Source organism: Rhinolophus sinicus, chromosome 3, assembly GCF_057876585.1.
Source record: "Rhinolophus sinicus isolate RSI-liver-muscle chromosome 3, RSI-T2T, whole genome shotgun sequence".
Classification (NCBI taxonomy): Eukaryota; Metazoa; Chordata; class Mammalia; order Chiroptera; family Rhinolophidae; genus Rhinolophus; species Rhinolophus sinicus.
Genome location: NC_142503.1, coordinates 90340135 through 90360696, shown reverse-complemented (window position 1 = coordinate 90360696; position 20562 = coordinate 90340135). Strand labels below are relative to the sequence as shown.

Here is a 20562-nt window from a genome sequence, read left to right as displayed (position 1 = left end):
GTACTTCACTAAAATTAAAAAATTCTGTTCTACAACAATGTCAAGAGAATTAGAAGATAAGTCACAGCCTGAAAGAAAATATTTGCAAAATATTTGCAGAATAATAAAGCTACTGTTATCCAAAATACACAAAGAACTCTTAAAACTCAACAATAAGAATACAATCCAGTTTTAAAAATAGGCTAAAGACCTTAACAGATACTTCACCAAAGAAGACATACAGACGGCAAATAAATATATAAAATGATGCTCCACATTACATGTCACCAGGGAAATGCAAATTAAAACAAGTTACTGTGACACATCTATGACATTGATAATTAAGTTCGTGAATTGTTGCAATGATGTTGCTAACCTTTTTTGATATCAGAGGGATTATTCATTATAAATGTGTACCAACTGGAGAAACAGTTAACCAAGTTTACTATTTGGAAGTGCTGAAAAGGCTGTGTGAAAAAGTTAGACGAACTGAAACTTTCACCAACAATTCATGGCTCTTGCATCATGACAATGCACCAGCTCACATGGCACTGTCTGTGAGAGAGTTTTAGCCAGTAAACAAATAACTGTATTGGAATACCCTCCCTACTCACCTGATCTGGCCCCCAATGACTTCTTTCTTTACCCAAGGATAAAGGAAATATTGAAAGAAAGACATTTTGGTGACATTCAGGACATCAATGGTAATACGACAGCTCTGATGGCCATTTCAGAAAGAGTTCCAAAATTGCTTTGAAGAGTGGACTAGGTAATGGCATTGGTGCATAGCTTCCCAAAGGGAGTACTTCGAAAGGGACCGTAGTGATATTCAGCAATGAGGTAGGTAGCACTTTTTCTAGGATGAGTTTGGGAACTTAATATCTGACCTTGTATTAGAAAACCAAAATCTAGAACACTAACAACACCAAATCCTGACAAGGATATGGAGCAACAGGATCTCTCACACATTGCTGGTGGGAATACAAAAAGGTACAGCCACTTTAGTAGACATTTGGCGGTTTTTACAAAACTGAACATACTCTACCATAAGATCCAGTTATCACGCTCCTTGGTATTTATCCAAAAGAGTTGAAAACTTATGTCCATTCAGACACCTGCACGTTGATGTTTGTAGCAGCTTTATTTATAATTTCCACGATGGGGAAGCAAATACGTTGTCCTTCATGTGTAAATATTAATAAACTGTGGCACATCTGAACAATGGAATATTATTCAGCACTGAAAGAAATGAGTTATCAAGCCATGAAAAACATATGGAGCAATCTTCAATGTATGTTTAAGTGGAAGAAGCCAATCTGAAAAAGCTGTATGCAGTTTGACTCTAACTATATGACATTCTGAAAAGGCAAAACTACGGGGACAATAAAAAGAGCAATGGTTCCAGGGGCAGGAGGTGATTGTGGGCAGAAATGAATAGGCAGAGCACAGAGGATTTTTAGGGCAGTGCAAATACTCCACATGGTATTATTATATATTATATATTATTTATATTTATTATATTATATATACTACATGTATTATATATAATATATATATTATATCATTTATATTTATTATATAATATATATGTGTGTACACACACACACACACACACATATATATATATATATATATATATATATATATATATATATATATATATCATTATAGATTTGTCAAAACCAATAGAATGCACAGCACCATAGTGAACCTTAGGGTAGTCTTTAGGTAATAGTGATGTGTTAATATAAATTCATCCTTGGTAAAAGAAAGAAAGAAAATGTACCATTCATGGTGTCAAAAATGGAAGGATTTTCTTCTTTAGGGCTGAATGATATTCCTGTACGTGTTTGTGCTTATGTACACATACACGTACATCTCACATTTTCCTTAGCCATTCAGCTGTCAATGAACACCAAGGTTATTTCCATACCTTGGCTATTGTAAATAATGTGCAATGAACTTGGGAGTGCAGATATCTCTTTGAGATACTGGTTTCATTTCCTTTGGATATTTATCCAGAAGTGGGAATACTGGATCATATGGTAGTTCTATTGTTAATTGTTTGAGGAAACTCCGTACTGTTTTCCTAATGGCTGTACCAATTTACATCCCCACCAACAGTGCACAAGGTTTCTCTTTCATTCACTCCCTTGCCAATACCTGTTATCTCGTGGGTTTTTGTCTTGATGATAGCCATCCTGGTAGGTGTGAAGTGATAGCTCTGGTTTTAATTTGTATTTCCCTGATTGTTAGTGATATTGAGCATCTTTTCATATAACTGTTGGCCATTTGTAGGTCTTCTTTGGAAAAATGCCTACTTAGGTCCTTTGCCAATTTTTTCTTTTTCTTTTCTTTTTTAATTTAATTTTATTAAATTTATTGGGGTGACAATTGTTAGTAAAATTACATAGATTTCAGGTGTACAATTCTGTATTACATCATCTATAAATCCCATTGTGTCTTCATCACCCAGAGTCAGTTCTCCTTCCATCACCATATATTCGATCCCCCTTACCCTCATCTCCCACCCACCCCCGCCCCCCTTACCCTCTGGCAACCACTAAATTATTGTCTGTGTCTATGAGTTTCTGTTTCTCATTTGTTTGTCTTGTTCTTTTGTTGTTTTTGGTTTATATACCACATATCAGTGAAATCACATGGTTCTCTGCTTTTTCTGTCTGACTTGTTTCGCTCAGCATTACTCTCTCAAGATCCATCCATGTTGTCGCAAATGTTCCTGTATCATCTTTTCTTACTGCCGAATAGTATTCCATTGTGTATATATACCACAACTTCTTTATCCATTCATCTATTGAAGGACATTTTGGTTGTTTCCATGTCTTGGCCACCGTAAACAAAGCTGCAATGAACATTGGAGCACACGTGTCTTTATCTCTAAATGTTTTCAGATTTTTTGGGTAGATACCCAGGAGAGGGATTGCTGGGTCATATGGCAATTCTATTCGTAATTTTTTGAGGAACCTCCACACTACCTTCCATAACGGCTGCACCAGTCTGCATTCCCACCAACAGTGTATGAGGGTTCCTTTTTCTCCACAGCCTCTCCAACATTTGTTACTATTTGTCTTGTTGATGACAGCCATTCTGACTGGGGTGAGGTGATATCTCATTGTGGTTTTGATTTGCATTTCTCTGATGATTAGTGATGTTGAGCATTTTTTCATATGTCTATTTGCCATTTGTATGTCCTCTTTGGAGAAATGTCTCTTCAGGTCCTCTGCTCGTTTTTCAATTGGGTTGTTTGTTTTTTTGTTGTTAAGTTTCATGAGTTCCTTGTATATTTTGGATATTAGCCCCATATCAGAGGCACTGTTTGCAAAAATCTTCTCCCGTTCAGTTGGTTGGCTCTTTATTTTGTCGATGGTTTCTTTTGCTGTGCAGAAGCTTTTAAGTTTCATATAGTCCCATTCATTTATTTTAGCTTTTACTTCCATTGCCTTTGGAGTCAAGTTCATAAAATGCTCTTTGAACCCAAGGTCCATAAGTTTAGTACCTATGTTTTCTTCTATGCAGTTTATTGTGTCAGGTCTTATGCTTAAGTCTTTGATCCATTTTGAATTAACTTTGGTACATGGTGACAAATAGCAGTCAAGTTTCATTCTTTTGCACGTGGCTATCCAATTCTCCCAGCACCATTTATTGAAGAGGCTGTCTTTGTTCCATTGTATGTTTTTAGCTTCTTTGTCAAAAATTATCTGTCCATATTTATGTGGTTTTATTTCTGGGCTCTCAATTCTATTCCATTGGTCTATGTGTCTGTTTTACTGCCAATACCATGCTGTTTTGATGATTGTAGCGTTGTAGTACAAGCTAAAGTCAAGAAGTGTGATACCTCCATTATTGTTCTTTTTCTTAAGATTGCTTTGGCTATTCGGGGTCTTTTGTGGTTCCAAACAAATCTGATGATTTTTTGTTCTATTTCTTTAAAAAATGCCATTGGGAGTTCGATGGGGATTGCATTAAATCTGTATATTGCTTTGGGTAATATGGCCATTTTAACTATGTTGATTCTTCCAATCCATGAGCACGGAATGTCTTTCCATTTCTTTGTGTCTTCTTCAATTTCTTTCAAAAATGTCTTACAGTTTTCAGCATATAGGTCTTTCACATCCTTGGTTAAGTTTATTCCTAGGTATTTTATTCTTTTTGCTGCAATTGCAAAAGGAATTGTTTTTTGTATTTCTTTTTCTGAGATTTCATTGTTAGTATATAGGAAAGTAATGGACTTTTGTACGTTGATTTTGTAGACGGCAACTTTACTGTATTCGTTGATTGTTTCTAATAGCTTTTTGGTGGAGTCTTTAGGGTTTTCTATATATAGCATCATGTCATCTGCAAAGAGTGATAATTTAACTTCTTCATTCCCAATTTAGATGCCTTTTATTTCTTTCTCTTGCCTGATTGCTCTGGCAAGGACTTCCAACACTATGTTTAAAAGCAGAGGTGATAGGGGACATCCCTGTCGTGTTCCTGAACGTAGAGCAAAGGGCTTCAGTTTTTCTCCATTAATTATGAGATTAGCCAAGGGCTTGTCATATATGGCCTTTATTATTTTAAGGTATTTTCCTTCTATACCCATTTTATTAAGTGTTTTAATCATAAATGGATGTTGTATCTTGTCAAATGCTTTTTCTGCATCAATTGATATAATCATATGATTTTTGTCCTTTATTTTGTTTATGTGATGTATCACATTGATGGATTTGCGTATGTTGAACCATCCTTGTGCCCCGGGGATGAACCCCACTTGGTTGTGATGAATAATCTTTTTAATGCATTGTTGTAATTGATTTGCTAGAATTTTATTTACGATTTTGCATCGGTATTCATCAGAGATATTGGTCTGTAGTTTTCTTTTTTTGTGCTGTCCTTACCAGGTTTTGGTATCAGGGTAATGTTGGCCTCATAGAATGAGTTAGGGAGTACTGTCTCTTCTTCAATTTTTTGGAAGAGTTTGTGCAAGATTGGTATTAGATCCTCTTTGAAGGTTTGGTAGAATTCACTAGTGAAGCCATCTGGTCCCGGACTTTCGCTTTTGGGAAGGTTTTGGATAACTGATTCAATTTCATTACTGGTGATCGGTCTGTTTAGATTTTCCAGTTCTTCATGGTTCAGGCTTGGAAGGCTATATGTTTCTAAGAACTTGTCCATTTCTTCTAGGTTGTTGAATTTGGTGGCATATAGTCCTTCATAGTATTCTTGGATGATCCTTTGTATTTCTGTGGTGTCCGTGATAACTTCCCCTTTTACGTTTCTGATTTTGTTAATCAGTGTCTTCTCTCTTTTTATCTTAGTAAGTCTAGCCAAGGGTTTGTCAATTTTGTTAATCTTTTCAAAGAACCAGCTCTTTGTCACATTAATTTTTTCTATTGTCTTTTTGTTCTCTATTTCATTTAGTTCTGCTCTAATTTTTGTTATTTCTTTTCTTCTGCTGACCTTGGGTTTTACTTGTTCTTCTTTTTCTAGTTCTTTAAGGCGTAACATGAGGTTATTTATTTGGGAGTTTTCTTGTTTCTTGAGACAGGCCTGTAATGAGATAAATTTCCCTCTTAAAACTGCTTTCGCTGCATCCCAAAAATTTTGGTAGGACATATTTTCATTGTCATTTGTTTCTATGTATCTTTTGATCTCTCCTCTAACTTCTTCTTTGACCCAGTCCTTCTTTAAAAGTATGTTGTTTAATCTCCATGTATGTGTGTTTTCTCCCACTTTCTTTTTACAGTTGATATCCAATTTCAAAGCCTTGTGATCAGAGAATATGCATGGTATGATTTCAATCTTCTTAAATTTGTTGAGACTGATTTTATGTCCCAATATATGGTCTATCCTTGAGAATGTTCCATGTACACTAGAAAAGAATGTGTAGTCTGATGTTTTAGGATGAAGTGCTCTATAAATGTCAATTATGTCCATTTCATCTAATGTGTCATTTAGGGCTACTATTTCGTTATTTATTTTCTGTTTGGATGATCTATCCATAGCTGTCAATGATGTATTTAAGTCCCCTAGTATAATGGTGTTTTGGTCAATTTCTCCCTTTAGTTCTGTTAGTAGTTGCTTGGTGTATTTCGGTGCTCCCTGATTGGGGGCATAAATATTGATGACTGTTATGTCTTCTTGTTGTACAGTCCCCTTCACCATTATGAAATGTCCATCTTTGTCTCTTGTTATCTTTTTCACCTTGAAGTCTGTTTCATTTGATATCAATATGGCTACACCTGATTTTCTCTGGGTACCGTTTGCTTGGAGTGTCAATTTCCACCCTTTCACTTTGAGTCTATGCTTGTCCTTGTAGCTGAGATGTGTCTCTTGGAGACAGCATATGGTTGGGTTTAGTTTTTTTATCCAATCTGCTACTCTGTGCCTTTTTATTGGTGAGTTCAGTCCATTTACATTTAGGGAGATTATTGATATGTGAGGATTTCCTGTCATTGTATCTTTACTTTCCTGGTAAGGCTGTGTCTCCATTGTTTTTTTGCCTTTTTGTTGTTGTCTATTATTTCTGTGTGGTGGTATTCTATGATGTTTACCTCTGTTTCTTCTTTTATTTCAGTATATATTTCAGTTCTGGATTTTTTTTTTTTTTTTGAGTGGTTACCCTTAAGTTTATGTAAAAGAAAGTTTGATAATTAGAGTATTCCTTTTCTTCAGCACGCTTACTTTCTCCATTCCCATATTCCGGTTCAGGCCTTTACTCTCCCCCTTTTTGAGTTGTGGTTGCCACAAATTGTCCCTGTTGATGGCGGTCGAATAGCCTCCTTTAGTATTTCTTGTAGTGCAGGTCATGTATTAGAAAATTCCCTCAGCTTCTGTATGTCTGGAAAGGTCTTTATTCCTCCTGCATATCTAAAGGATATCTTTGCTGGATATATTATTCTTGGCTCATGATTTCTCTCTTTCAATAGTTTGAATATTTGGTTCCACTCCCTCCTGGCTTGTAGAGTTTCTGCAGAAAAATCTGATGATAATCTAATGGGCTTTCCTTTGTAAGTTACCGTCTTCTTTTCCCTGGCTGCCTTGAGGATTCTTTCTTTGTCGTTGATTTTAGACAGCTTCAATACAATGTGCCTTGGAGAAGGCCTGTTGGGATTGAGGTAACTAGGTGTTCTATTTGCTTCTTGGATTCGAGGGTCCAGTTCTGTCCACAAATTTGGGAAGTTCTCATCGACAATTTGTTTGAATATATTCTCTGTTCCCTTCTCTCTTTCTTCTCCTTCTGGTATGCCCATTATTCTTATATTGCTCTTTCTGATGGAGTCAGAAAGTTCTTGTAGAGTTCTTTCATTTCTTTTAAGTCTCAAGTCTCTTTCTTCTTCTATCTGTGTAATTTCCAGGTTTCTATCTTCGATGTCACTGATTCTTTGCTCCATCTGATCAACTCTACTACCTAAGCTGGTTATTTCATTCTTAATTTCTTCTATTGAGTTCCAGAAATTCTATTTGGTTCTTTTTTAAGATTTCAATCTCTTTCGTAAAATGCTCATGCTATTCTTTGATTGAGTTTCTGAGCTCATTTAACTGCTTATCTGTGTTTTCTTGTATCTTGTTGAGTTTTTTCAGAACTGCAATCTTGAATTCTCTGTCATTTAAGTCACATATTTCTGTATCTTTAAGTGCCTTCTCTGGAGATTTTTCACTTTCTTTCTGAGCTATCTTGTTGCCTTGGTTATTCATGGCGATTACTGGTTTACTATTTCTCTTCCTAGACATCTACAGGAGTGACTTCTGCAACAGGTTGATAGAAAGCGGTCTTTCTTTTGTTTGCCAGTACTTGTTGGTAGAATGTTTTATTATTTCTCCAACTGCAACTTATTTTTCTTCTCCCACACGGTAGTGCTATGTTTTCTCTGCACTATTCCAACTTCTCACACAATGGGGGTATTCCCTGGGGGACGGGCTTCTCCTCTGTTAATAGTTCGTCTAGGTCACAGGGCGCAGTGTCCCGGTGGGTATGCGGAGAGCTTTTGATGTTCCAAAGCTCTTCCAGCTCCCGATTCAGAGCCTATATGTTTCAGCAGTTTTGTTTACTCCTGCAGGGATCCGCCCAGATAGTTGGGGTCAGGGTTGGGGTGAGTTGTGAGAGGTGGCCCAGAGCAATGGCGGCGACCACCACCACAGCCGGTCCTGCTTCCACAGCTCTCTCCCCTTTGCCGGAACTAGTTGGGCTGTGAATTTGTGTTTGCGGTCCACAGTTTTCAAAACAGCAAATTTTCTGTTGTTTAGATCTGACACTGCTACTGTTTCGCTTCTAGCACCGGGCAGGTGGGGGCGGGGCGAGCTCTGGGAGGGGAGGGAGGGGGTGGCTAGTCTCTGTGCCTAAGGCTCCGTTCTCTGCTCGGCAGTGCGGGCTTAAACCACCGTTTTCAGCCTTTTTCCCTCAGTCTTTTCTCCGAGGTCTCTGCCGTGAGCGTCGGGTTCAGCCATGTTATATGCTGTCCCCTCAGCCCTGTGGAGCCCTGGCGGAGCCCTAGCAGTCCGAGTTCTTCCCTCTCCCGCAGCTGCGGTAGTTCCGGGAAGCAGCGAGCTCGGCGCACTGAGCGAGGTCTGCGTCCTGCGCCCGCGCGGCTCCATCTCCGCGCACTTCTCCCTTTCCTCCTCCCTCCACTCGCGCGAATCTCCCACCTGTAGGTGATTTCAGTCGGTAGTGGGCCTCTTCGTCTTGCCTGTCTGCTGTGCAGGGAGTCCTTTGTGGAGTTTTTGTTGTTCGATTCTTTGTAAATTCCAGGGGAGCTTTACAGAGGCTCACCTCACGCCGCCATTTTTCCAGACCTTTGTCAAAATTTAAATTGGGGTTTTTTTCTACCTATTGAGTTATATGATTCTCTTATATATTTTGAATATTAACTGCTTGTCAGATATACGGTTTGCAGATATTTTCTGCGGTCTCGTAGATTCCCTTTTCATTTCATTGATTGTTTTCTTTGCTGTGCAGATGCTTTTTAGTTTGATATAGTCCCACTTATTTATGTTTGCGTTTATGTCTTTCCTTTTGGTGTCATGACCCAGACGAATGTCAAGCTTTGCTTTGTCACTATGATTTCCCCTAATTTTATGGTTTCAGGTCTTCCATTTAAGTCTTTTATCCACTTCGAGTTAACTTTTGTGTACGGTATAGAGGTCCAATTTCATTCTTTTGCATGTGGATATTCAGTTTCCCCAACATTATATGGTTTTTCATAAAATTGAATACTACACATGTGAAAATGAATTACAGCTATCCACAATAAATAAATCTCTGAATCATAATATTGAGTGAAAGAGAAGCAAGTTGTGTAAGAATATTTACAGTATGATTTTAGTTACATAAAGTTGAAAACATACAAAAACAATCCTTGTGTAGAAATGCAAATATGGTCAGACTACAAAAAACTTCAGGGAAATGGTAAACACCCCACTCAAGATAGTAGTTTCCTCTGAGGGGCCAGGAAAGCGATGGGACTGAAGAAAAACATGAAGGAGACTTCAAAGTAATGACAATGTATCTTTCTTAAACTGGGTGGTGACTACACAGGTGTTGGTTGCATTGTTATTCTTTGTACCTTTTATTTTTGAAATGTTTTCCTGACCAATTAGTATTTAAGAACAACAACAAAAAATTAGACTATTTAAGGTGTGTGAGTAGCAAAGGAGCGCTCAGAACGGACTGAGAGGGAAGTGGGCAGTGGGTGGAGAACAGAGCGGTATGTAGTCAAGGGATCCAAGAGGGGAAATGCAGGTTTCAAGAAGGAATGTTCCGTGCTGCTGAGTGAGCAAGTGAAATGAGCACTAAGTGTCCATGGATTTGGCGATTATGACGTTCGTGAGCAACACCGTCCAGAGCCTTTTAGTGGAGTGGTCAATGTGGGAGCCAGACTGAAGAAGACAGTGAGCGGGACATGATGAAGAGGACTCAGTGAGGATATAAAACGTCCGGTCAGGGTGGGAGAGGGACTGCTCCTCTTCTGAAGGTGACGCTGGATACAGATGCTGAGTTTTCTGATAAGGGACTTGTAGCAGAGATAGCTGGGACAATGGTCGGCTTTCTCTGTGAAGTAAGAAGAGCTGCCCCCTTCTGGGAGTGACGAGGGAATGGTGTGGTGTGACTGACCGCTACTTCAGGGAATGGGAGAAGGCATAAGAGGATTGTGGTCAAGACTTACCTAACACAGGAAATGGTGAACTTTTAGCATCATCAGTTTATGCACACAGCTGTTGTGATATATTGCAACTGAGAAAATGAGCATAAATTCTTTACAGCTCCTTCTATCAAGAGGTGGAGGCGATTTCCTCATTCCTGAATCTGGGCTGGTTGCTTTGACCAACACAACGTGGTGTGAGTGATATTGTGCAATTTCTGAACCTAGACCTCAAGTGCAGGTGGCCTTGGGGCTTCTGCTGTAGCACTGGGAACACCTCTGGCAGCATGTGAACAAGATCGAGCCAGCCTATCGGAGATTGAGGAAACATGTAGAGACGCCCCAGTCAACCCTCTAATTCCAGGTAAAGCTCCTGATGGGTGAGTGAAGCCATCCTAGGCCACTCAGCTGCAGCCAAGGCAGGCCAGAAGAATCAAGGTTTGTAAGAAATAATAAATGTGGTTTTAAGCCACTAGTTTTGGGGGTCATTTGTTGTACAATAAAGCTGATTGATCCACCATTCATTCTTTGGACGATTTTTAAAGCATATTCATAACTGTCTGGTTGTTTCCAGTCATCATACTTTTGTCTGAGTGTTCATCCACTCTCTGATTCTTTTCAAATGTGAACTCAAGAAAAAAACCTCTCTCCAAGCAAGCTCTTATGTTTCCTATTACTAGAACAGCAAAACTACAAAACCCACTGCCTGTGTGTTGCTTGGAAGTTTAGGGCCAAATGCAGTGTTTAGTTTTTGGAAGAATCCCGAAAAAATTCTTAAGTCCTTGGTAAAACTATCTTCACCTTATACCTGGTCTCTAGTCTTCCTTTTAACTTTTATTTTAATTATGCTATATTGTATACATATATCTATGGTAGCCACTTGGAATCTTTTTTAAATATAGGCATAGTTAAAATTATGAATAATGTCTCTTACATAAACTCAAGCTTTCAGCCCCTCACCAAGTCTTCATTCCTATCAGACATTTATCTCTCTAGGAATGTGAGGGCCAAGTTCTCCTTCAGGGCCTGCTCTGATCCAGAGCCAGATGGCAGACAAGAAAAGGAGCAGCTTGAGTGAGTGCATAGTGGTGGCTCACCTGGGTTGGTGTGGGGTGGAGGGTTATGTCTATAACTGGGATTAGCCGACCTGGAGGGTTATGTCTATAACTGGGATTAGCTTCTCCATAGTTTAGTTAAGGGATTCACATGCTTGCTCTGACATTTACTAACTCACTTCACTTAATTTTCTTATCTATTTTTAAGAGGACAGTTATTGTACATGCGCCCAGCACAGGTAATAATTTTTAGCTTTTTACTATTTAGCCTATTACATTTTACTCCTTTTCTGTAGCCCTGGCACCTCGAACCCATTCCACCCTGGGTTTCTGGCCCCCAAACCCTTTGGCTTCTCCCACTGAGATATGGGGCACTTGCTGTCCCGCTCCAGCTGTTACTTCTCCACTGTTGACAACATCCTTGGCTGCCTGGTTGGCCATGTGGTCCACGTGATGCGGGACTCCATGCTATGGCAGTGGAGGAAGTATATGCATGACACTGTGCCCTGTGAGTGGCCATGGCAGGAGAGGGTAGGACACTTGGAGCCTCACAAAGAAAGAGGTGAACAGAGTGGGCTTTGGAAAACACCCCTTTGTTTGCAAAGTGGACAGGATGTTGGAACTTCTCAGAGGATGGGCAGGGACAGACACCTGAGTCCTGGACAAGGAGTCAGAACTGGGCCACAGGTAACAGAAAACTAGGTAGACCAGACACAGCATGTATTTATTTCATGGCATTTATAGACGAAACACTGAGCTCTGGAGCATTCAGAGAAGTATCTTGCATAAATTCTGCTCTCAAGGGGGACCGTGAAGAGAGGACATTTCCAGAAAAAAATGACCACCAGGCATTATCTAATGCTAAGAGACTAATACAGAGAATGCATTACAAGAATTTAAAGTAGGGTTAGACAAATCAGGGTAGGTTTTCCGTAAGTGATGAGGTGAGCTGAGCCTGGATGGTTAGGATGGAGAAGAGAGAGAAGACGGCAGGGGAGAAAAGGATGAAAGGCCTGGAGGAGAGAAGGAGGATGCTGGCTTGTGTGGAAGGCAGCAGGCGGTCCAGGCAAACTGGAGCAGACTTGACTTGAAAAGGACTAGGAGAGAAAGTTTGGGTTATTCTGCAGGCAATGTGAAGGCATCGAATATTTGCGATTAGAGGAATCTATCATATAGGTCAAGTTTTCCTGAGTTTTCAGAAAGAAAGAAAAGAAAAAAAGAAACGAACGAAAGAAAGAAAGGAAGAAAAAAGCTTGAAAGAAACTTGTAAGAGTACATTCTAGGCCCAACCTCACAGTATCTTAAGCACTGCTTTCCCTGTTATCAACCCTCTCTCCACACTGTCCTCACTGCTTCTCTCTAATGGATCATTTCCACCAGTGTTTGTATCCATTCAGGCCTCCTCCTGCTGCAAGGTGCTGAAAATACAAAATAGCTTAGGCAGGAGAGAAGTTGATGAGTTAAGCTGTAGATCTGACTTTGAAGGCTCAAACTTGTCCTCAGGTCTGTTTCTCTTAACTGCTCACTTCTGCCCCCTACTGTTTAGCTTCATTCTGTCCCCATTTGGTGGCCCCAGCTGCAGGGGGTTCCCTCCTCCCACATCAGTCTTGCAGGAAAAAAAGCTAGACTCTTTTCCACTAGCTCCAGCAAGATTACCAAGACTGGACTAGCTTGGGTGACCCGTCCAACCTGGAGATAATCAGTGGGGCCAAAGAGATGTGTTGCCCTGACCAGGCCTGAGTCATGAGCAGAACACCTATGTTGTGGAAAGTAAGTCCGGGCTGGAATTTATATTTGTATACAATCCCAGTGCATAGCTCTAAATAACCCCTGACCTCTCCTCTCTCTTCCTCTCCCCAGCCCTAAAGCCCATGCATCTACATGCCCCATATCAGACGGGGCCCCTGATGGCTGTGGAGACCACTTGGAACATAGTGCTGCAATGGCGGGCCCACAGCTGAGCCCTGAGCTCCGCCTGCACACCAGTGGCCTCCCTGCACTCTGTGGCCCCAGAGCTGGGGGGCCTGGCAGGGGACCCCCAAACCATGGCAGTGCTAGGGCCCACTTTACCACCTTTCTTGAATCCTTTTTTATCTGATGACTGACATGGATCTGGGCCGCTGCGGTTGCAATCTTGTGGCTCTCAAGCTGGTCAACACCAGCTACAAGTCTGCATATGGTAGAGAATGGTTCATCTTCCCACTGAACCAGCTCCTCAGAGCTGCCTTTGCCGACCTCTGTGTGGCCTTTGTGGAAGCCTGGGAAATGACCTCTAACCTGGCCGTGCCCAACAGCAGCCACCCAGGGCGGCTCATCATCCACAAGGTAGACTTCCTCCTCTCCTTCACCTACCCCACCTGAGTGCTTCTGTCAGTCCTGGGCTGTGTGGATAGAGGGCTTGGGTACCGGGACAGTTGTGAAGAGGACCTCAGTCGTAATAGGACTTCTGGGATACGGGCAGGTGCCAGCAACTTGTCTCCCCTGGAAGACGGCAATAACTTCCTAACTATTCTTGCTCCAGTCCTACCCCTTTTCCACTCAGAACAAGTAATTATTTTGAAACATAAATGAGACCAGGTCATTAGCCTGCTCAACACCCAAAAGTTTCTAGCTCAGTAAAGATCCAAACCCCTCACCATGGTCCACGAGGCCCTGCATAAAGGCCCTGCCTAACTCTGCTCCCTCATTTACTGCCCCTCAACCAACCCCATGGGTTCCTGCTGCTCAAGCAGGTCAAGCTGCCCTGTGTCAGGGCTTTTATATCTGCTGTTCCTGTGTCTTGAAGGCCCCTTTCCCAGATCCTCATATGGCTGGCTTTCTTTTCATTCAGTTCTCTGACCAAACATCATCTCCAGTGGCTTTCCCTTACCACTCTCCCACCCCAGCACTCTATCCCCTTCTCAGCCTTTTTTCTCCTATCACTAAGTACAACCTGTAATTATTTGATTTACTACTATTATTATTGTTTACTTGTCTCAGTAGAATCTCTTCTCCAGGAGGGGCAGGGAGTTTGTCTAGCTTGCTCACTGCTGTTTCCCGGTTACCCAGAGCAGTGCTTGAGACCTTGCAGCTGTTAAATATTCATTGACTGAACGAATTAATGAATGAAAGTCAGAGGACTAAGGTGTTACTTCCATGCTCTGAACCTTCTCTCAGCAACACGCATCCCATGAGAAATAAGCAATGGCCAGTGCTGCAGTTGCTGATCACATTTGCATGATTGTCACTATTAACGCTTCAGGGTTACAACAGGGCAGTTATGATTTTCAATGTAGTTCCCTATTTTTTATTTGGGAGGACTCTCCCAAGAACATTCTCCCATTTTATCAATGGAGCGTGGAGAGGTGGCACATAGCAGATCCAGTCCTTGGTCCCAGTTTGGTTGCAAAAATAGTGATACTGGTGACAGCAGTAGTAGCAGCACTCTGACCTCGCTGGAAAATCGGCCTCCTGGAAAGGCTGGTAGTTGCCACCCTGACTCTCTGACTCTGGCTGACCGGTGTCCTGGACGTCGGTTCTTTGGCTGAGGGGAGGGGGGAGCTTGCCTGACAGGAGCCCGGTCTCTTCCAGGGCTTATCCGTGCACTATCAGCTCCTTGTCTACAACCACGGGATCCCGCCGGCTGTTCCCTGGACCCTTTTTCTCTGGATTCCAGGCTTCCCTGACCACCCTGAAGGGGGCTCCGTGACCAGGCACGACCACGTCAGCAGTACCTAAGACCCTCTTCCGGCTCCGCTCCTGGGCCACCGGGTCTTCACTTAGCGCCTGCCACGAGTCTTCGTCCCTATCGCGTTCAAACACATCACCCACCACCATTACGGTGCCCAGGGCCGTGCCCGCCACCACCACGCTCACGTCCCGCTGGCCGCCATGGCCCGGCGTAGCCCAAACCTCGAGTCCCGGCCCCAGCCGCAGGGGCCGTTCCTCACCCAGCCCGTGGGGGAGGTAGTGGCCTCCGGGGAGGCAGAAGTCGTGCGAGACCAATAGGGCCGCCCCGGGAAACAGCCCCAGGTTCCCGATGTGATCCGAGTGTCCATGGGTCCCCACCACCAGAGTCACGTCTGCGGGGGACACTCCCTGCCCGGCAAGGGCCCCCAGGAGCGCTTCCCGAGCCCAGGGGCCCCCAGTGTCCACGAGGATGGGGCCACGGGCTGCCTCCTCCAGGGCCGTCTTCGCCTCGCCGCCCGTGGACCGGGCCTCTCGATGGCTGGAGTCCGAGCCCCAGGTCCCAGGTAGGATAAGGGTCACAGAACCGTCGGCGTGCACCGCGTCGCCAACCCCCTCCGGCTCCGCGTAGCCCTGCAGCAGAACCACCACAGAGTAGGGGTCGCCGGACACTCGCAGAGGGAGCTCCCCGCGCAGCGGCTCGGTCCGCAGTAGATTGCTCATGGCCGGAGACAGACGTGGGGCTGTGGGCGACTGTCCAGTAACTTTGGGTTCCAACACGCCCCCGGCCTCAGCCACGTGGCACCTCCTAATCTCAGTTCTTTGCCAACCCCTTGCACCTTTAAGGTGGTATCTCCCTCTACCCTTCCGAAAATGGTACCGCCCGACCCTTTCTTCCGCGTTAATCCGCCTGTACTTCAGCGTTTTCGGCCCTCGCCCCGCTCCTTTCGCGTGGTAGGTCCACTGAGCATCCTCCAGAGGATGTACTTTTCATTTCCCTCGCTCTAATCGAAGCCACTCTACCTTAGACCTAGTTTTATCGTCTCTCTTGGGCCTTGGCTCGTTCCGAGGAAAGAACAGAAATCGGAGAGGCGGGGAGGATTTTGTCCTGTGCGAGCTGCCGTAAATCCAATTATTGCGGCAGGGGTGGCACCACGCACAGAATTTGAATCCCCCGCGCAGTCTCAGACATGCGCCGACAGGGGTTGCACTGACCCAGGCCTAAATACGGCCCTCGTCCGTGTTTTCCCTTCCAGCCTCCTCCGGTAGCAGCATTACGAAGCACTACTCGCTTCTAACCGGAAGGCGGCTAACAGCCCTGGCGCTGCCACATCGGCCAGCAAGGTATGCTGTGTCCTCGGCAGTTGTTTTGAAACTTTGGACCCAGATGATGTGTATTTTTTTAAGTTTACTAGCGATATAGAAAATTTGGCACCTGTGAAACTATGTGGTGGGCCTCGGTGAAATTAATACTTAGTACATAAAGTATCTACTCCACCTAATTTACCAACATCACCCCATCCTCATCCAATGTCCCCTCGGTTAGTTCGTTGGCATGTAACCTGGATGCAGGCGGCGTTTATGTCGTAGAGAATACTCTCTGGGTCTAAAAAACGGGCAAAGTGACCTTCCCACAGCCCACAACTCCTATACCATCCTAACCTCTAGTGGGCGGGGGGAGGGGTAGTAGTAAAGATATTTAAAGGGGAAAGCCTTCAATACTGTCACCACACACATCTACAATTAAGGAGCTAGTCAGCAAGCAGAGTGCTCATCTGTTGGGGTTGGGCTTTCCCGTACTGTACACACCTTTCTTCCCATAGCCATGCTGTACCATCAGGATCCTGCCTGAGACCAGATGGGAAAGAACAGCTACAAGCTCTTGGTTGGATCACTCACAACATCACCCTTAAAACAGGGGCAGGGAGAACTCAGCCTTCAGAGAGTTCTTCTCTGTGAGCCCTGCCCTTCCTGGGGATCAAAAGCAAGGGTCAAAGATCCTCTGGGTCATGCTTGGAGTGGCCTGGTGTGTTGGTCCTCTCTTCTTCCTCTTTCTCCTCCTCCTCCTCCTTCTCCTCTTGTTCTTGCTCCTTTCCTTCCGTCTTCTCTTGCCCATCGGTGATCTTTTCCTTTCCAGTCCAAGTTTCCTGTAGACACGCTAGGTTGGGTAATAGGAAACAATTTAGATGTGTCCTGGGGGTAAGGGATGTTGTCACCTGGCAGGAAAGGGCCAGCCCACACACTTACCAGTTTCAGCAGCTGGAAGCACATGACCTTCACAGAGAAAATGCTGTAGGGGCTGCTCCTGATGATGGAAGTACCAGTCTCCCACCACGTCTTCAAACTCCTCCAGCATCGTCTCACACTGGTCAAGTAGAAGAGACAGAAGGGTATCTGCTCAGCTGGGCTTTGGAAACCCTCCTCTTTGCTCTTCACTATTCCCTGTCTCCCCACCCCATCTTAGAGAGGCATGTAGCCAGAAGGTTAAATTTGGCTTCCTAGATGTGTGATCCTCATTCATTCAACAAACATTTACTAGCACCTACTCTGCCAGGTAGGTTATTAATAAACTCTGAGTCTCAGCTCCTTGCTTGTAAAATGGGAAATGGTAATAAGGTTATTGTGAGGGTAAAATGAGGCAGCATCTGAAATGTATGTGGCTTTGAATTTAGGACCTAGTAGGTGCTCGGTAAGTGGTAGTATATATTATTAGCATCCATTATTACTTCTTGATATGCTCCTGCAACTAATGACAGAGTCCTCACTCTCGCCCCTTCTCCCTGCTCAGGGACAGACCTCCCTAGGGTCTAGCACCCCTTTCAGGTTCCCTTCTCATCTCCTTGGTCAGTGCAGTATCCCATCTTACCTGCTTCTTGAGGAATGTGACCTCCACGCTGGGCTCATCCCACAGTTCCAGAGGGATCCCCAGATCCACCTTCACCCCCTTCTGCACCAGGCCTTTCAGCGTTGCCATGGTCTGACTTTGCCCCTGAGAGATGGGAATTTGGGATCAGCACAGCCCACTACCCACCTCTGTCCATTTCCACCATATCAGATTTGTCAACTACTGGAGACTTGGGTGAATTCTTGAGGGTGAGATGAGGGAGTCTTAACAATGGAGGGGACAGTCGAGAGCTGGGGGAGGTGGGCCCCAGAGTATACAGGTCTGAGAAGTAGGATCCTCCCCTGGGGAAGAGTCTGACCTTGGCATATCTCAGTGAGCCCTTGCGCTCAGCATGAACACTGTAATCCAGGATCCGCTCACATAAATTCTCCAAGGCCTCTTCTAGCCTTGTCTCTCTGTGGGAAGAGGAGAAACAAAGACTCCCTGAATATTGTACGAGTTCCCAGGGCTCCTTTGGGGGTTGGAAGGTGGAGGGACACCAAGGACTCACGAAACGCTATAAGGGACGTGTCTCTTCCTCTTGCCTGTGTCCAGCACCTGCCCCAGCTCCAGCACCTCTCGAGATTGGCCAGTGCGACTCAGCTCTTCCTGTAGCTCCAGGCTCAGCAGCTTACACACTAGATGTTCAAGGGGATGTGAGAAATAAACAAACATGCCAGCAACTCATTCTGCAGATGAGCAAAGGCAGTAGAGCATGATGGTTATAAGTGCAGACTCTGGAGCCAGCCCAGCTGGATTGCAATCCTGACTCAGCCACTTAGTAGCTGTGTGACAATCCTGCTGTGCTTTGGTTTCTTCACTTCTAAAATAGAGATAATAACAGTACCTCTTCATAGGGGTGTGGTCAGGATTAAACAAATCAGTCTATGGAAAGCCCTTTGAATAGTGCCAGGCACACAGTGAGCACTGTATTAGTCTTTGCTGCTGTTCTGCAGTTATTTATTGAGCTCCTTCTGGATGCACAATAGCAATACAGAGAGCAATAAAACCCATGATCTCTATCCATGGGACACTGCCAATATTGTTGGGGACAGATAATAGACAGCAATATGGTGTGAAAGACCCTACACTAGGGGTTAAGACCAAGAGACATAATCTCATTAGAAAATGCAAAATTCTTTCAGTGGTCACATACTAACTTCCTACTAACCTGCAATTTCCTTAAGGTGAGCATTGCATCTGTTCCACCTCTGTCTTTCCAGCACCTACCGTTTGACCTGGCATGTGATAGGTCCCAAGAAAGGGAGTGGCCTATACAGAAGTGTCAAGTGAACTAAACACAAAGGCAAATAACAAAAGTGCCTAAAATGTGCCAGGCACCATACTAGGATCTGGGAGACACAGGTACTCTCCTTCCCTCCAAGGGCTTACCATATGGTTGGAGGTGATAGATAAGAAAGAAGACTTCCAAAGGAGGTGACATTTAAATTGGATCTTGAAGAACCACATACAGAAGGGAGAGGGTCATTCCAGGCAAAGGGAAAAACAATGGCAAAGGTACAGAGGTTCAAAAAGATAAGGTAAGCTCAGTGACCACTACGAAGTTCAGTGTGGCTTAAGCATGGGAACTTTGGGGATGGGAGTTGGGGTACGGAAATGAAAGAAAGGTGGGGGCATACAATAAAGAGGCATACGCTCTGCCCTAAAAAATGTGGGCTGTAGTCTGAACACAGCAGGAGGCCTGCAGAGGTGTTAAACCAAGGACTGACCGAAGGACTGACAAGATTGTGTATGTGTTTAGAAAAACTGACAGAAGTAGGGGCAAAAGAGTGGGATCAAGTCTTGAGGAACACTGATATTGAAATTTAGGTTAAGGGTAAAAGAATTCAGGGAAGAAATTAATGTCAGGAAGGCAACAAACTAGAGAACCACAGCACTCAATGGTCCAGCTCTGAAGTGCCCCCTCTGAGCTGGGCCTCAAACTTCATGCAGCCACAGAAGATGCTGTCTGCTGTAAAATCCATACAGTACACAACCTTTGCAAAGCCTCAAACGTATGGGGAACCTCTCCTAGCTGTGTGGCCTCCTCTTTTATTTATGAGCTTCAAGGGCTGACTTACTCACCTCTAAACCCCCTCAGGAGAACGTGGGACCTGTAATTTGGGAGCGTCTCTGCCGGGGTGGAGCAGAGATGTCCACAAGGTATGAGCGTCACACCACGCTCCTGCAGGCTCTCCAGATTTAGGTCCAGTGGCATGGGGGAAACACACACACACACTGAAGATGCTCAGTAGAGTGGGCGGTCCTGCGCAGATAGTCCCTGAACGAGAATTCCCACAAACCATTGGGTCACAAGCCAGCCAGAAAAAGCGGGCCCTTTCTGGGTGTCTCATGGGAATTATAGTGTCATAATTTTGGGATAGCGCTATGAGTTCCCTCCCTTGATCCCATTCGATTTGCGCCAAACTCCATCAGAACCTTCCTCGGATCTTTAAGGAGGTCGAGTGACCCACCCGTCACTGTCCATCTGGTCCGGCCCAGACAAAGGACTGGGGCAGAGGGATGCAAACAGGGGCTACTCCCTTCAGATACCTTCGCATTTGCTGGGCAGGCGTTCTGTGTCATCGTCCTCCTCCTTTGGCGTCCCAGCCCAAGCACCGTACACAGCCAAGACGAAAAGCAGCATTCCCAACCGCACAGGTCCCATGACAGAAGAGCTGTCCACAACCAACCACCCTTTGCCTTCAAACCAACTTCAGGAAGGCAGCGGGCCCTTTAAATTCCAAGGCTGTCAGCGCTAACTTTAATCTAGCCTAGCACAGGGGGCGCGTGCGCAGTGCCGGCCCAAGAAGGGGTGGGGCCTCTCTGCGTTCAGGGC

The 20562-nt window shown here is 44.3% G+C and overlaps 2 protein-coding genes across 3 annotated transcripts; both read right to left on the bottom strand.

Annotated features, from left to right (window-relative positions):
* Positions 1–11876: 11876 nt before the first annotated feature.
* Positions 11877–15562, bottom strand: MBLAC1 (metallo-beta-lactamase domain containing 1). Its single transcript, XM_019717638.3, has one exon. The coding sequence runs from the start codon at positions 15560–15562 to the stop codon at positions 14747–14749; it is 816 nt and encodes a 271-aa protein (XP_019573197.1). The 3' UTR covers positions 11877–14746.
* Positions 11877–20522, bottom strand: CNPY4 (canopy FGF signaling regulator 4). 2 transcript variants are annotated; one of them, XM_019717639.3, is made up of 7 exons: positions 20277–20413; positions 19809–20004; positions 18235–18361; positions 18043–18139; positions 17706–17828; positions 17087–17204; positions 16233–16997 (listed from the first exon to the last, which is right to left on the bottom strand). In XM_019717639.3, the coding sequence occupies exons 2-7, from the start codon at positions 19939–19941 to the stop codon at positions 16831–16833; spliced, it is 765 nt and encodes a 254-aa protein (XP_019573198.1). In that variant the 5' UTR covers positions 19942–20004; positions 20277–20413; the 3' UTR covers positions 16233–16830. The 2 variants fall into 2 exon arrangements, with proteins under 2 accessions (XP_019573199.1, XP_019573198.1); XM_019717640.3 differs by lacking the exon at positions 19809–20004 and having other exon boundaries at positions 11877–16997; positions 20277–20522.
* Positions 20523–20562: the final 40 nt, after the last annotated feature.